Here is a 16,750-nt window from a genome sequence, read left to right on the forward strand (position 1 = left end):
TTCTTAAAATGCTCGTCTCTTGTAACTATCTTCAAACCATTGTTGTCATTTTCTTTAAAGAGTTCGATAACGTAACATGAGGCATTGTTGTGAGGGGGGAGGGGTTTCGTAATGATTTCGTAATAAACACTTATGTATGAGTTGTGAGGGGGGAGGGGTTTCGTAATGATTTCGTACTTTTAAAGCGTCGCTGTCTCCTCTCCCGCATACGTCATTTGTGTTCGACGAACGAGCCACTTGCATGTAGAAATGTTTCCTTGAATCATCCGAAGCGTTTTGATATAAAATGTCCTCTACAAACAGCCAGCGAACGGAACCTGGAGCTCAAGAAGAACGTGCACAAAAAGAGGAGCTGGACATGAAGGTTTCCTATCAAAAATACTTTGTATAGCCTACATAATGTCATAATCATAACTTTATGTAAAATGGTCACAATTGCAGTACGTTTAGCACATTTAGTAGTAATTTATGCTTTTAATTACTGTTTACAAACCTTTACGATGCATTCACAGATAAAAGAGCAAAAGATTGTCGTTGACGAGTTGAGCAATTTGAAGAAAAACAGGGTATGTATGTCGTCTTGTTATATTAATTATTCTGTCATATGGGTCATTCTGCATTTGAAGTAGCAGATTCTGTCATTCAATTATAGATGACAAAAACAAACTGCAGTTTTCACAGCTCCTATAGAAGACCATATATTATGAAAAACACTTTAAACTGTAACCTGTAATAGTATAATCAATAATCTTAGAAATCAGTATTTCCAATTATTTCAAAGTTTCTTCATTTTGAAAGAAGGAGAGTATGCTTGTCACTGCTTCATCATACTTCATAATACTTTGAAAAACAACCCAAAAAAAAGGCCAGTGTTTTCCAAAACACTGGGATTCAGATAATACAATGTTATATTTTTCTTGATGATAATGCTTTTATTTTGCATGTAATTACATGTAAGAGGTATCAACGTGTACCTCAAGGTCAGTGGTCTTCTCATGGCATACTTTTAGATGAAGAGGATACGACTTAGTTTCGTTTTTGAAGAATTATAATGACTCCTGTGTTTAGACTATGTAGATTTGTTAGTATATCATGTTCTGGTACTCATAAGCTTATTCTTACAGAGAGTGTACACCCAGCAGCCCAACAGCAATATATTCTTCCTGGCAGACAAAGGAGAGACCCTTAGCGCTTGTAAAGGTAAGATTCATAAATAATGAATCATAAATGATAAATAATAATTGTACCATTGGAGTGCTTCATAATATGACCATCATCTTGTCTCTTATAGAGGATCTGGATAATATGAGAAAAGAATATTAAGATATATAGTGCCTTGAGATCATGTGCGGTATCTGCTGCTTGGTCAGTTTGACCACGCCGCATAATCCACTGGATAAGCATCCAGTGGATGTCCATGAAAATCTCAAACACAGAGGGCCCAACTCTAGCCATGACATTACAGAAACAATCTCAAACTGCAGTCTCCTTTTCTCTGCACATGTGCTTCACATGAGAGGTTGCCTGACACCTCAGCCTCTTCAAGATGACAATGGAAACATGCTTCTCTGGAACGGAGAGGTATTTGGTGGTCTGAGAGTTGATCAGGGAGAAAATGACACCAAAGTTATACTCCATCACCTGTCAATGGCACAGTGCGCCTCAGATATGCTATCTTTACTATCACAACTCAAAGGACCCTGGGCCTTTATATATTACCAAAAAGTAGAGCGCTGTATCTGGTTTGGGAGAGACTTTTTTGGAAGAAGAAGTCTGCTTTGGAAATTTGATCCTGAAGGAACGTCTTTCACACTTTCATCAGTTGCTTCCCTGCCAGTAGATAATATTCAGTCCCAATGGCAGGAAGTACCACCTATTGGAGTTTACAGGTTTGACCTAACAGACTCTTCACCTTTAGGTCCAGTTGTATTTGAACTTTATCCATGGGTTTTCGACAGTGGCGAAGGGCCAAATAAAAGCCCGGAATTGAAATTCGAAGGTCTTCACAAATCTGTCTCTGTAAATGGTTCTGGACTTTACCTGACCTCTCCTATTTGTCCAATGAACACATCCATTTCATCATTTACAACTGAACAAGATCAGAATGTTTCTCAGACCTCTGTTGAAAATCTGAAAGAATTCCTAACAAACTCTAAAAAGAAAGCAATGGTTAGCGCGCTCATTGACATTCTAAGTGAGGCAGTCCGTAAGAGAGTACGGTACCTACCTGCTCAAGATGAAATGGTGACCCCCAATCATATGAAAGCTGATATTGCCATTCTTTTCTCTGGGGGAATTGATTCAATGATATTAGCTGGCCTTGCTGATAGGCACATCCCTGCAGACAAACCCATTGACCTGCTCAATGTTGCTTTCAAAATCCAAGAAGGAAAAGTGCCTCCCAAGTCTTTGAAGAAAGGGAAAAATAAGAAGAAAGACTGTGATGCTGATGAAACCCAATCGGATCAACAGAGCGCTGATAGGCACATCCCTGCAGACAAACCCATTGACCTGCTCAATGTTGCTTTCAAAATCCAAGAAGGAAAAGTGCCTCCCAAGTCTTTGAAGAAAGGGAAAAATAAGAAGAAAGACTGTGATGCTGATGAAACCCAATCGGATCAACAGAGCTTTAACTGCTTTGATGTGCCAGACAGAATAACCGGTAGAGCTGGTCTGCAAGAACTAAAAAACCTCAGTCCAAAGCGCCAATGGAACTTTATCGAAATTAACATAACTCAAGAGGAGCTTAAAGAAATGCGACAGAAACGCATCTGTCATTTGGTGCACCCTTTGGACACTGTTCTGGATGATAGCCTTGGATGTGCCGTCTGGTTTGCTGCCAGAGGAATTGGCTTCATAAATGAGGGCGTTGAAGAACTTTTTACTTCAGAAGCAAAGGTAACTTTGTTTTTCTGTTTGCACTTGAATTGAGTCTTTATGAAAACTTGATGTTAATGTAAGTCCTAGGTCATACTGTATAAAATTATATTTTCCTCTTCTCGCAGGTGGTTTTGACTGGCATAGGAGCAGATGAACAGCTGGCGGGATACTCCAGACACAGGGTGCGGTATAAGAACTCAGGACTGGAAGGACTCGTCAAAGAGCTGGCTATGGAACTGGGACGAATATCCTCAAGAAATCTTGGAAGGGATGACCGAATCATTGGGGACCATGGAAAAGAGGCCAGGCAAGAATTACACTTTGCAGCTCAAGGAATATTTATGCTTAAAGGACTTGTTCAACCAAAAATGAAATGCTATAGTATTGTACATAATACATATATTTCTTTTATCTCAGATTCCCGTACTTGGATGAAGATGTAGTCAGTTTCCTTAACGGACTACCTGTGTCGGAGAAGGCTGACTTGTCTCTACCTAGAGGAGTCGGAGAAAAGCTGTTACTGAGGTTAGCAGCTATTGAGTTGGGATTGGGACTCTCTGCTCTCTTGCCTAAGAGAGCCATGCAGTTCGGCTCCAGAATTGCCAAGTTAGAGGACAACCATGAAAAGGCCTCGGAAAAGTGCAAAAGGCTTGTCGCCACCTAATTTAATATTCTGACAGGTGTCTTTTCTGGTTCTGTTCTTTTAATATGAATATACTCCTTAAATGATTGGTTTGGGGAATTGGGAATGAGTACAATTAACAGATTTATGGCAATACATCACAAAAAAAAGAGATTTTATTCTGTATGTCATTACATGTTTGAACTACATTTAAATAAACATGGATTTTGAAGTTGGTCCTTGAAGTATTTGTCACATTCTATGTATGATGGAAGATCAAGGACACTGCAAAGTGAGGACAACACATTAAAGATATTGACTCTAATATTAAGGACAAATAGTATTGAAATGTCATCTTGTATCAAACAATACAAAAGAAAACATAATGCATTACGTGAACTTGTTTCACTCAAGAGAGGTTTTTCCTTCATGCAGTGTACTTTAAGGTCCTCATCCAACTCCAGAATTCCATATATGGATGTTTCTGAAGGTGGAAATGGTTTTAAAAATGAGTGACCATATGTTTAGCAAAGTTAAAAAAACATTTCTGTCAGGACCACTATCGTCAAAGATGATTGACAATTAGCATACAGTTTGGATTGGCGGTATAGTTCCGTTCTGGGCAAGAACTCCCTGCACATCCATGCAGCCTAGCATGGATGAGAGCAGGGAGAGCAGCGATAACCCCCCCAGCGTAAACAGAACAGAACCAACATAAATGTATTGCAGTTATCGTTAAAGTTCAATAATGTTATGTACACATTTTAGAATTAGTCTGATTCAAAGGAGAATCAGAAGGCTGAATCCTGACTGACAGAGGAGGAGTTGGGGATGGAGGAGGGTAATTAGCTATTGAGCAATGCGAAAACTGCTGATACTACGGAGGGTCCTTATATATGAATGCTTAGCTGTCATATTCCCATAGGTAGATGGGGATCAGCTAAGAGTCAGCTGATGCGAGCTTGACTAACGTGACCTGCCAGAACTAACGCTACGCTTGATATTGTTCTGCTTACCCTCATCGTTACATTGGTATGACAGCAATAAGTTGCTCTCTTTGTCTTTATTTTGCACTTCAAAGAACCTCTCTGTGAATTTCCTCAGGCTGAAATCCTCTTTGAATAAAGTATCTCTGCAAAATAAAAAAATAAAACTTTTTTTCTTATTTTAAAGCCATTTCAAACATTTCCCTGGAGACTGTGCATTATTTAATCTGATGCTGGTTATACCCTCCGATAACTAGTAAGTGGTCATCCACAGAACACAACTTGACCGTCAGTTGAAGACAGGCAACAGCACCATGTCTGTCCTGCAGAGACATTTGATAAAAAAAATTATATATATTTTATTTCACAAATCGCTCCATTCCGTGATGCTCACCTCATTTCTTCTTGTACCATCATTTATTATTTTAACATTGGGGAATTCTTGAGCCCACTGCTGGAATGCTTCATGGTAAAGATCATTTGTCTGTTCAATAGATGATACCGTTTATTGTTTTGTGCATGATAATCATGCAAGTCAAACACTGACAGTAAAAGCTCAATATGGTCATATTTAAAAACAACTACAACAACTAAACAGTTATTATGCACTCAACCACATAAACTGTGTCCACACATCCTGTTTTGGCCAGTGACTGGACCCAGTGTGTGATAAGTGCACATGTATGGAATACAATCACTGTCAAAAATTTTATTCCATACACATGGACCGACATAAAGCAGCGGCTTTGCAATGCCGCCCAGATGCTTGAAATTCCCAGTAGTGTCATTCTCGATATCCCTTTGCAGTCTTGTTCCATAACATGTAGCTAAAATAACTGCTTTCATTGTCAGCTGAAAATGAAAGTGACAAAAGCTCTTATTAACATGTGATTTTAAATAAGTTGCTAAAACCGTAAAGTTTTACACTTTCGGAGAGTTTCACCAAAATCGTTTTAAAGGTTGCTGTGTGTTGTTCAGTCAGACCCACACACGCGCAGTATTTGCCACAACGTTTTCAAAGCGAAACCTACTTAGCTCATGAATATTAATTACGTTACGAGACGTTCCAGGCTCACAGTACGATAGGGGGCGTTTATTAAGGAGCTCTCTAGTTCTGTCTGCTGTTTTTATTTGTTGTTTAAACATAAGTAATAGGAAGTCGAAATCATTTACACGAATCGGTTTAATTTATTTAGTTAAAGAAAGCAATATATCTTGTCGAGTTGTAATATATATATTTATTACCTTTTTATCTTGTTTATTTATTGGTGATTTTCATTCATAGATTTGCATTCGTTCTTTATGTATATCATTGTGATACTCTAACAATAAAAAACGGGAATCGGATCTTTTGATCAGTTAAGTGATTCCTAAACATCATGACGTATTTACGCAATAGACGTAAATATGTGCATAGACGTGCAAATTAAATTATATATAATAATTATATAATAGATATAATTTAATTATTAATAGATAATTTAATAACAATTATAATTATATACAATTCATTTTGGACTGTGAACATGAATATAGACGCGTCGTTTGTGCTTTTGCTTTTTTTTTGAATACCATAATTTTAATAATTTGTTGTAAAGTTTACTTTATACTTTATATTTGTTTTTAGGGTGACTTTTATAACATTCAGTCCATGGAATAGCCTCTGACTCATTTACAGTAATGTTTATTAATGTGAACTGTCCCTTTTAAATAAAATAATATAATAAATATTATAATAATATTATAAAAATACTAATCGATCAAACTCTATCATGAGCTAATCCTGACCTGACCGCAAACGCGTGCAACAGCGCCATCTATTGGTTGATCTGAAGAGTTGCAGAAGCGTCACTGTGCGTCACTGGTTGCTAAGAGCAACGCACTTCAAACTCACAAAATTAATCCGACAACTCAATCTTTTGAGGGGAACCTTAACGGTGTTTTTGAAAGGAAATTAATTACCTTCATTTTACCGCACTCATATCGTCTGTATCAGAGAAAAACAGATGGCGAACCCGTCAGATCAGAGCAGCGAGAAGGCTGTTCGTGCTGCGTTGACCGCTCAGTCTTTACTTCAGAAATATGACCGCAAAGAACTGCTCAGCCTGAGCCTGGCCTCCTGTAGCTGGCTGCTCAGTGCTCAGTGCTCAGTGCTGACGAGCAGAGCCTGCCTATGGATGCACCTCCTGGCATCATCAGACAAATGAGGAACATTTTAGCTCCCAACATAATTTTTCTGGCTCCCTTTGACTCAAGTTTGCCCCTGGATCACGGAATAGTCCACCGGATTGTGAGGGAGCTGACTGTGGGAATATATGGTTTTAACCAATTTCCCGTTATCAGTCTGGTGCCCAACTATGACCAGAGCTCGTGCCAGTTACCACCAGCATATTACGATACAACAGTCGGTCAGATACTAATAAACATAGATTATACCATGAAGGCTCTCTGGCACGGGAGTTACATTCCTAGGTCCATCATGGCCGTGGATTCAGATGTTGTTCCTCAAACAAAGAAAGATACGCTAACAGAGTTCTTCAATGCAGGTGAGATATGAAGTCTTTCAATCTAGAACAGCCAAAGAAAGATGTGAAAGTGTCATCAGGGTTATCATAGTTATCTAAAACTAAAAAACACTTTCGTTGCTTGAAATAAAATAAACGTTAACTAAAATAAAACATTTTTAAAAATGGCAGCTAGGTGCCAAGTCAACATTTCTCATTTTCATTTAGTTTCACTCAATGTACGAAAATAAAATAAAGTGAATAAGTGTGTGTGTGTGTGTGTGTGTGTGTGAAATAAAATGACAAACACATAAAATGATAATCGAAAATACACAAAATTAAACAAAATTTGTATGAATTATTGTATTATTTTTATTAAAAATAATTAATACATATATTATTATATGTTTTATTAATTAGATTTTAATAAATAATCATAACATCAATTCAGCTTGTTGCCAAGGCAACGCTTCTAGTTTTCATTTAATTTAAGATATATAAAAAAACTACAACTTTATTATAAAAATGTATTATTATTGTATTGTGTTTATTAAATATTGATTTTATTAAATAGAAATACATATTCATTAAATACAGACACACTTACAAAAGCACTGATTTGTATCACCAGGTTTAACAGACATTTCAGATGATCCATGTTATCGGGACATTTATAAGGAGAGCATGGATGTAGACCCAACCTATGAACCCAACAGCTCTGAGGAGGAGAACCTCTTCTCACAATACTCAGAAAACATCCTGATCAAGCTGAGTGCCTACCTGACCTCTGTCCGCCAGCACCAAAATCTGTTTGTGTTTGAGGCATCTCATAGCCTATCTAATGTGGTCCGACTCACTTGAGGACAACAGAAAAGGCTGTCAGACCACATTATTCTGGTGAGAAAGCACCTTGAAGGGAATGCAGAAGTCTACTGCATATCTGCTATGTTAATAATAATAATAATACTGTTATTTAATTTTTTATTTTATGTTTTATTATTATTTACGTTATTACATTTATGGTTACGTACTTTACTAACAAATGATTAAGTAAATTCTAGGGGGGAAATAAACTTCACTTTCTGAGTGAAGTATTAAAACTGAAAGTTGATTTTAAAAAAGTGCTCATATCTCATATCTCACCTTCATTTCCTCAGTGATGTCATCAAGAGGAGGAGTCCCCACATCAAATTCAATCCCTCAGTGAAGGTGAAAATACTGATTCTGCTTCTGTGGAAAGTGCTTGCAGGCAAAGTCTGGTCCGAGAAGTTGTGGAGAAACCTCTCGTTCTGTTTTCAGCTTGTCATCTTTAAGCAAAAAAAAACAAAGCAAAGCAAAATTCATTCACCAATGTCAATGCATCCACAAATTATTCAGGCATAGCAGTGATAGCAATCAAAAGACAATGCAAACCTGACAAAGGTGGGAGCAACTGAGACCAATTAGGAATCAACATCTTTTTCCTCAAGGATATCAGCAGGGGCACCAGGAACGTGATGAGTTTCAGGTAGACGAGGTCCCTGGATAAATTCTAATAATAATTCACAGAATTAATGTTTGTACTGTATTGTTGATCAAATAAATGCGGCCTTGGTGAGAATAAGAGACTTCTTTCAAAACCATTACAAAATTTTACCGACCCCAAACTTTTGAAAGGTTGTGTATATACATTAAAATATATACATAAACATACATCCTTACAGTAAATTTATTGCTAAAATATATCACATACTCAGCAGGGGTCTTCATCTCCAATAACGCAGGGTCTTTCCTACATAATGCTTAAACACATGCCACTTGGCCGTAAAAGGCTGCAAAATGAATAGCCATCCAACCCCTCTTGTCCACAAGTTTGTAGTCCACTCGCAGTGCTAAAAGACAGTTTAGGGATTCAAGGGAGCCACGTTGTGCAGCGAGGTGCACTGGAGTGAACCCTAAAAGGGGAATAAATGTAAAAGAATGCATCTTCATCTTTCGACACATCGTGCCAGGTTTTACATCACTGATGCCAAACTCCACTGGTTGCATCCATTTTGCTTTTTGAAGTGATCTGGAGGTTTCACTTATTAAATAAAATATAATGATAATAACAATACAGTTAGATGTGTTATACCTGGTTTGACATCATTGATAGCATTTTTTTTCCTATTTCAAAATGCCCCTTAATAAATAAAGCATACTATTACATGAAATATATATTATATATATTTAGATATTATATACAAAATATTACTATGGTTGCCATTTTTTATTTTATTTTTATTTTTGTAATTTTTGGTTTTTCTTTTTCTTTCAGGATATGACAGCTTTAATTACCCTTATCCTGTTCCTTCTATGAATGGACCTCCAACACCTGATTTTCCTGAAAATGTAACATAAGAACAATGTCTACAAGCTTTTATTGCATTTAAATGCATGTGAACATTAGTAGAGACTTTTAATGTGTTGACCTGAGTTAGAGAATCTCTCGCTGCGTATCTGGTTGAGGTTGACTCCTGCTGCAGCGAGCTGGAGGCTGATGTGTGATTGGTTGTTGGCTGCAGCGTGGTGAAGCAGAGAGAGACCCTGCTCATCAAGAACGTGCAGCTGGGATGTCGGGTTCCTGCGACTCAGTGAGTGAAACGCTCCCCCCCTTCTATCTCTTCTGCTGCCTTCAGCCCAAATGCCACAGTCTGAGTTAGAAGCATATTTCAATGTTTAAATACAGATTATGTACATTGAGGGAAACCAAAGTATGAACTGATTGTCACTTATCACCTTGCACTCTATAGCTTTTGTGTAACCAAATGTTTTCTTGAATTGCTTGTGTAGCTCAATGTCCATCAAGGGCAGTCTCTTCCCTTTGAGGATTTTGATGGAAGTGTTTAAAGCCCCCCACAACTGAATCATGTTATGTTGAGGATAAAGCGACTCTAACGCAATGCAGATGACATTATAGCTGCAAACCACAAGTGTATGTTAGATGCCATGAACAGTATTTATATAATTTAATATATAAATACATGAATATATAATATAAACAGTGCTGACCTTTCCCCTTCAATCTCACTGAGTGGTATTGGAAACTGTGTTTTGTAAGTGGAGTCCTGACGAAGTAACTCATAAAGGTAATTGGCTGCTTGAGTCTGAAGTGTTCTGAAATCCACCTACACAAAAAAATCTGCATTTAATATTGAACCCAATAAATCATACTATATCATATTTTATTTGCACATTAAGGCCTGTAAATTACTGACATCATCAAAACTGCTGAAAAATTGTACACAATCTACTACATCAGAATTTCAACTTACTTTTTGGTCATATAAATATTAGCAACAGCACCAAATTGCATATTTCTACTCAGTTTGGGCCTCTGAATAAAATGGAGGTGTTTTTTTCCCTACTTGAGTATGAGCTCCATATTCTCCTATGTCATACTATATGAGCCATAAAAGCTTGAAGTATTAAATATGATACTCGATGAAAGATTTAAGATTTTTTTAGACTTTCTCTAAAGGTTGAAAAAACTGATCCATTCATTCATTCAAAAAAAAAGAGTTTTACAGGGTTATATACCATATATATACCATAAATAATCTATTTAGTACCCTAAATGCATATCAACGACCAGTACTTTTCAAATGAAATTATTCCTTACATTTTTGAACTAATAGTTTCCACTTTTAGTTTGCTTTGATTTCTATTAAAAAGGAGTTTGTATTGTATACTCCTAGTTTGCATTTGTGGATCCAATTTATGTAATTTTCCATCTGTTATTTATGTATTTAAAAAGAACTGTTTTCTATTTTAATATATTTTAAAATGTAATTTATTCCTGTGATGCAAAGCTGAATTTTCAGCAGCCATTAGTTCAGTCTTCAGTGTCACATGATCGATGTGCTTAGACACCTCATTCAACTCAACTTGGATGGGCTTCCTGTGTGGAAGATTTCTTGTCGGTATGATATTGCAGATTTAAAATGTGTATTCCAAATTTTCACTAATTACGAACAGAAACTATCAAAACTATTTTCACTATCAAACAGAAAGCACTAGGCTTCTCATTTAAAATTGTAAATTTACATACACTACAAAAATGTTTGAACACACCTCATTCTTTATTATCACCATATTCCACATTTTAGATGAGTAGCAAATTATTTATTTAAATTACTAATTAAATATATTTTAAATTTTAGTGATTGTGGTAATGACTTTTCTTTTTTTTTCTGCAGAAATGATCCAGAGTGAGGACACCAGGCGGCTGGAGATGGCCCTCAGGTGCCTTGAGGCTCTTTGTGTGAACACTGAGTCCTCTTGTGAGGATATAATGGAAGCAGGTCATAGATATATTAGTCTTGATAACGAAGTTAATTTCAATCTCTTTTTTTTTTAATCTCTTTTTATATAATTTCTGATATTTAGTTTTGGATAGTTGTTTTGTGTGTGTTTGTATAATAATAAATAATGTTAAAAAGTTAAATGTTAGAACAATGGTTCTCAACTGGCTGCTTGTGGCCCCAAAATAGGTCATATGACTGTTCTGACAGCAGGAAAAAGTTCAATGTAAATAATTTGTAATAAAATTTAGTAAAATATTTCTCATATTCAGCAATCAATTACCATATTTTAAGCACTGTTGTAGGATAAGCAATATTGGTACAGTCAAGGTTTCTGCAGGTCTTAAAAAGGTTTTAAAAAGTCTTAATTCACCCTTCCACAAATTAAGGCCTTAAAAAGCTCTTAAATCATAGCAGAAAGTCTTAAAATAAGAACAGATATCTTCCAGTGGGGTAAAAGTTGTTTCCCTTTGGATTAAGTTGATTTTTCTAAGCCTATTGGCAGATATTTGTTCTTGTTTCAATAATAAACTCATTCATTTATACTGGCCATTCTGGCGGGACACAGTGAGCATCACCAAAACCTTATTGCTCAGTTGGTGAGTCAAGAAACTTTTATGGTATCTATCTATACACATTTAAAGATCTTAAAGGGATAGTTCACCTAAAAATGAAAATTTGATGTTTATCTGCTTACCCACAGGGCATCCAAGATGTAGGTGACTTTGTTTCTTCAGTAGAACACAAACGAAGATTTTTAACTCAATCCGTTGCAGTCTGTCAGTCATATAATGGAAGTGAATGGGAATCACGGCTTTGAGAGTAAAAAAAAAAGATACACAAACGAAACCAAATTAAACCCTGTGGCTCGTGACGATACATTGATGTGTAAAGACACGAAACGATCGGTCTGTGCAAGAAACTGAACAGTATTTATATATTTTTTTACCTCTGATGCACTGCAATGTCTGAACTGTCCTGAGCGCGTCCTGAGCATTAAACAAATGCCCCCAAATTTTTTGTCTAGGGTGGGGTGGCATTGGTTGTGAAGCTCCTGACCTCTGACCTCCAAGATGTGCTAGTAAATGCTGTCAGATGCATCCGTACACTATACGTCAAAAGCCCATGCAACCAAACTGCTGTTGCACATGCTGGAGGAGTTCCACATCTCGTCGAATTCCTGTCTGTAAACTCTGGTACTCTTTACCTCCTGGAAAATATGCAGTAGTGAAAGACAACAAATGTCTGTTGTGTGAAATGTCTGAACAGATCATAGATCAATTCTGTCATTTTTATTCACTTTCATGTCGTTCAAATTTTTTTTCCTGTTGTCTTTTTTTCTGTGGAACACAAAAGGAGAAGTTCTGGAGTCTTACTCATTCGCATTTAGATTAAATGGATGTGTTTTTATCTGACAGAAGTACTGCAGGAAGAGGCCTGCTTGGCTCTTGCAGAGCTGGCTTGGGGTCACCGGGAGAACCAGAGGCTCATATGTGAGGCAGGAGCTGTCGGTGCCCTGGTGCAAGCCCTGCAAGAGAGGAAAATTCCTGTTAAGGTCAAGTGCTTGAATCTATAGCCAGTCACAATCCTGCCATCCAACAGTGCTTCCTCAGGCAATCGACTGCCAAGTATTTGCCAAGTTTTACAACTTTTAAAAGTAATGTAACGGCAGCTTTAACACAGTATTTAAATATGTTGCCTCTGGGTAACTAACTATGCCAATTTCCTTCACTTTGCAAGAACATACAATGTTAATAATGCAGGGATGACTTCGAATAAATCGATATAAAGCTACGTACTGTTGGGTTTTTTGAATGGTGTTCTGGACAACCACCTTCAACATTTTTACTCATCAAAAATATGATTTACTTCCATTAGTGTTTAAACTATTTAGAAATTATTCAGTGTATAAAGTTATGAGGAATTGCTTTAATGGTTTTGTTACTTGGGTTTTAAAGTTTTGTTTTATATTGTTTTTTATTTTATTGTATGTTGCAACACTTTGGGTATAAGAAGAGCACATTATAAATAAATGTAGTATTATTGTGTGATAGTGAAATTAATATGGATGTAGTGGATATGGATGCAGCTACAACAGAGCATACTGCATATTGTTTTTTAAGCACTTTTTTAAACACTGTTTTGCTAAATTATGTATCTTATTAGCATTAACTCAAAATTTAAGTAAAATGAAAAAAAAAAAAAATTAATTAAAAAGTTAAGCTACAAGCCAATTCTATTAGATTCTGTCATATACATATTACACGAATGTTTAGTTGAATTAAATTATTTAATAGAATTGTTCTTATTAGTATACATCAGAAAATTGCATAATCACTCATAATATTTGTAAAAATAATATTAATTTATTTAGGAATTTAGTTTTTTTTATATGCTTATAATGTATGCTTTTAGTAATTTATTTAGAATAAAATTATCAATAAATAAAAACCTTTTATCTATTTTCTAAAAAAAGACCATTTCCTCCAAATATTTTTTTATAAATATTGTTTTTGATTTTAGTTAATTCTTTAGTAATTTAGTATTTTTTAGTCTTGCTTTTATATAAACAAGTGTATCAAAAGGTCATATTTTGTTGTTGAATTAACTGTACTGTTCTTGATAACTTTAAGGGAATAAGATTTGATAAGATTGATAAGATTTCAGAGAAAGATTCTCATATTGCATTAAGTCCCAAGTCAACCCTTGGTACAGTAAACTCTTTCTGAACTTCACCCTGTGTTCAGGTGTTTCCAGCTGGAAGTGCGGGAACAGGGTGCAACAGCTCTATGGGCTCTGGCAGGACAAACTCTGAAGCAACAGAAACTCATGGCAGAACAGATGGGCTACCTGGTCATCCTTGACCTTCTTTTGTCCTCTTCAGACAAAATGCAATATGTGGGTAAGGCCAGATACAAATTGGTCTCATTATACACCGTCCCAAAAGAGATCACCCAGTTCCATCCAACCAATCAGTCACCCTTGAATGTAAGTAACACTCTCGCTGCAAAGCTGTCATCCAGACAGAAGAAGCACCAAATGCAATAAAAACAGCTTCCCATTGACTACGTGTTGACAGGCACTGGATAAACTAAGCAGATTGACTACCTGAGCTTCTCCCTGTCACTGACAGAACAGGTCTGGTCCAGCGGGTAAGCGGCCAGCACTTCCTGTCTTGAGACAGCACTGATCTGTTAGACTCATAAGACAGGAAGGCATGCACAGTGGAATGTTATTCCCCCTGTGGGTTTCTCTGTAAACATTGCTTACAAGAGTTGCTGTGTCTCTTGTATTGCTATTAGTGTTAAACTATGACCCGATTACAGGCTGTGATTCCAAAACGATGCTTTATTCCAAGAGTGCTTCCTTTTCAGTCAGGTGTCTGGATCGTGTCTCCCCTGGATTATCTGTTAAAACATTTTGTCAGACAGATGTTCCCTCAAACTCTTTTTCAGACAGAACTGTCCGCACCTTCATAACTGTGGAAGCTTGTTTCTGCCACGGAATAAAAAATTATAAATAAATAAAAATATAGTGTAAATATACTGACTTTTTTCTTGCAATTGCGAGTTTATATCTCACAATTCTGACTTTTTTCTTAGAATTCTAAGTTTACGTCTCGCAATTGTTTTTTTTTTTTGTGAAGTCACGGAATAAAAATTAAGTTTACATCTCACAATTCTGACTTTATTTTTCTCTGAATTCTGACATATCTCAAATTCTGAGTTTACATCTCACAATTCTGTTTTTTTTAAGGTAATTGCAACTTTTTATCTGTTTTTTAATTGTAAGTTAACATCTCGCAATTTTGAGTTTATATTTTTCTCGGAATTGAAGAAAAAAAAAATTGAATTGTGAGATAAAAAGTTGTAATTACCGTATTTATGCCCTGGAAGAAACAAGCTTCCATTCATATTGTTACAAATTTTGAACAAATCCCCCCCACCCCCTTGTTTGTGCATTGGTAATATCTCACACCTTTTCTTCCATGTCTTTGATATGAATAGCTTTGTGTTACAGCGCAAAGGATTAAACGTTTGTTTTGGTTGCAGGAGTGGCACTTAATACTAATAAAAAGACTCAAAAGTTTATTTGCAGAGAAAAGGCCATTCCTACATTATTAGATCTTTTAAAATCCCATGAATCTCTGGAGGTCAAGGTAATGTTTCGTTTCAAAAATTAAATGAGATTAAAACAGGAAGTAACTTCATAGTATTTTTAAATCACATTAGGTGCAAGTGGCTCAGACTCTCGCCTGTGTGCTGCTGGGGAACCAAAAACTCCAGAGGGAATTCTGGGAACAAGAGGACTTCTCTTATGATATCATTCTGGAGCTCATGGGGGCTGAAAACAAAGTAATTTAAATTTTATACCACTTTAACCTTGGTTTGAAATGTTTCATGGTGCTCATTTGATGCCACTGATATTCTGAATGTGTGAGCTGCTTAGCAAGTCTTCTCTTTCAGAGTATTTGTCTGGATGCTGGACATGCATTATCTCTGTTTGTTTACAACAACAAAGTGCAACATAAGGCAATTCGACAAACAGGAAGAATTCTAATGAACACATACGAGACTTTTTTGAGTTCTGACAATGAGACAGAAAGTGCAAAAGCTGCATTTCAGGTATTCAGAAGATTCAGAACACACACATTGGGGTCCAAAAGTCTGAGGCGGATATCAAAAATGCATTAATTTTACATTCTTTTCAAAATAAAATATTGCTGAATAAATAATTAAAGGGGTCATATGATGTTGCTAAAAAGAACATTATTTTGTGTATTTGGTGTAATGAAATGTGTTCATGCGGTTTAAGGTTAAAAAACAATCGCATCATATGACCCCTTTAAGATAGTATTGATTTGACATCATAACGTTTTCTTTTGATCTTCAAACTCCAAAAAGTCGTGGCCTAATGGTTAGAGAGTTGGACTTGTAACCCAAAAAATGAAAACAATGAAAGACTTTCAATGTGATCTCAGACATTGTATGTTTTCAAGAAACCATTTACCATAGTAATGAAAATGAACAGATGTTATGGTTATTATGATGTTGTGTAAAGGGCTGAAAAAAACAGTTAATTTAACTGACTCCTCATTTGCTCAGTGCTCTGGGTTACCTGACCTCCAATTGATATGCTCATCGACAACTTCTGGCAAAATGTAGAAAATCCCCTCACATATATGACCTCCTAATGGAGAATTTAGCTGAAGAAGATGCCAGAATATCGCAATTGTTTACAGCAGAGTTTGAAAGACAGAGAAGAATAGGGTTTCCATCCCTAAGGTGCATTAAATTTTGACAGGAAGTAGCTAAATATGAGGCCTTTGATAATTCACAAGCATAATTAGTTTACTTTCTGTTTTCTCCATTGCAGTTTGGAGATAAATGGCGGCCCTCCTGTGCCTCATCGTGATAATAAAGGTATTTCAATTGA

The 16,750-nt window shown here is 36.2% G+C and overlaps 2 protein-coding genes across 3 annotated transcripts; both read left to right on the forward strand.

Moving 5' to 3' along the window:
- Positions 1–198: 198 nt before the first annotated feature.
- On the forward strand, positions 199–3,739 carry asnsd1 (asparagine synthetase domain containing 1). 2 transcript variants are annotated; one of them, XM_016445673.1, is made up of 7 exons: positions 199–364; positions 513–566; positions 1,125–1,200; positions 1,292–2,456; positions 2,610–2,898; positions 3,006–3,187; positions 3,298–3,739. In XM_016445673.1, exons 4-7 carry the CDS (start codon positions 1,345–1,347, stop codon positions 3,542–3,544), a joined length of 1,830 nt encoding a protein of 609 aa, XP_016301159.1. In that variant the 5' UTR covers positions 199–364; positions 513–566; positions 1,125–1,200; positions 1,292–1,344; the 3' UTR covers positions 3,545–3,739. The 2 variants fall into 2 exon arrangements, with proteins under 2 accessions (XP_016301159.1, XP_016301160.1); XM_016445674.1 differs by having other exon boundaries at positions 1,292–2,330; positions 2,484–2,898.
- A 2,755-nt stretch (positions 3,740–6,494) lies between these two features.
- LOC107657498 (ankyrin and armadillo repeat-containing protein) lies at positions 6,495–16,729 on the forward strand. Its single transcript, XM_016445602.1, is given in 13 exon segments — positions 6,495–6,620; positions 6,623–7,034; positions 7,624–7,939; positions 8,150–8,201; positions 11,857–11,913; positions 12,342–12,510; positions 12,733–12,873; positions 12,876–12,996; positions 14,062–14,216; positions 15,367–15,473; positions 15,547–15,669; positions 15,781–15,939; positions 16,691–16,729. Coding segments are annotated over 13 exon segments (1,977 nt in total).
- Positions 16,730–16,750: the final 21 nt, after the last annotated feature.

The sequence above is a fragment of the Sinocyclocheilus anshuiensis genome, unplaced genomic scaffold (assembly GCF_001515605.1).
Source record: "Sinocyclocheilus anshuiensis isolate Anshui unplaced genomic scaffold, SAMN03320099.WGS_v1.1 scaffold179, whole genome shotgun sequence".
Classification (NCBI taxonomy): Eukaryota; Metazoa; Chordata; class Actinopteri; order Cypriniformes; family Cyprinidae; genus Sinocyclocheilus; species Sinocyclocheilus anshuiensis.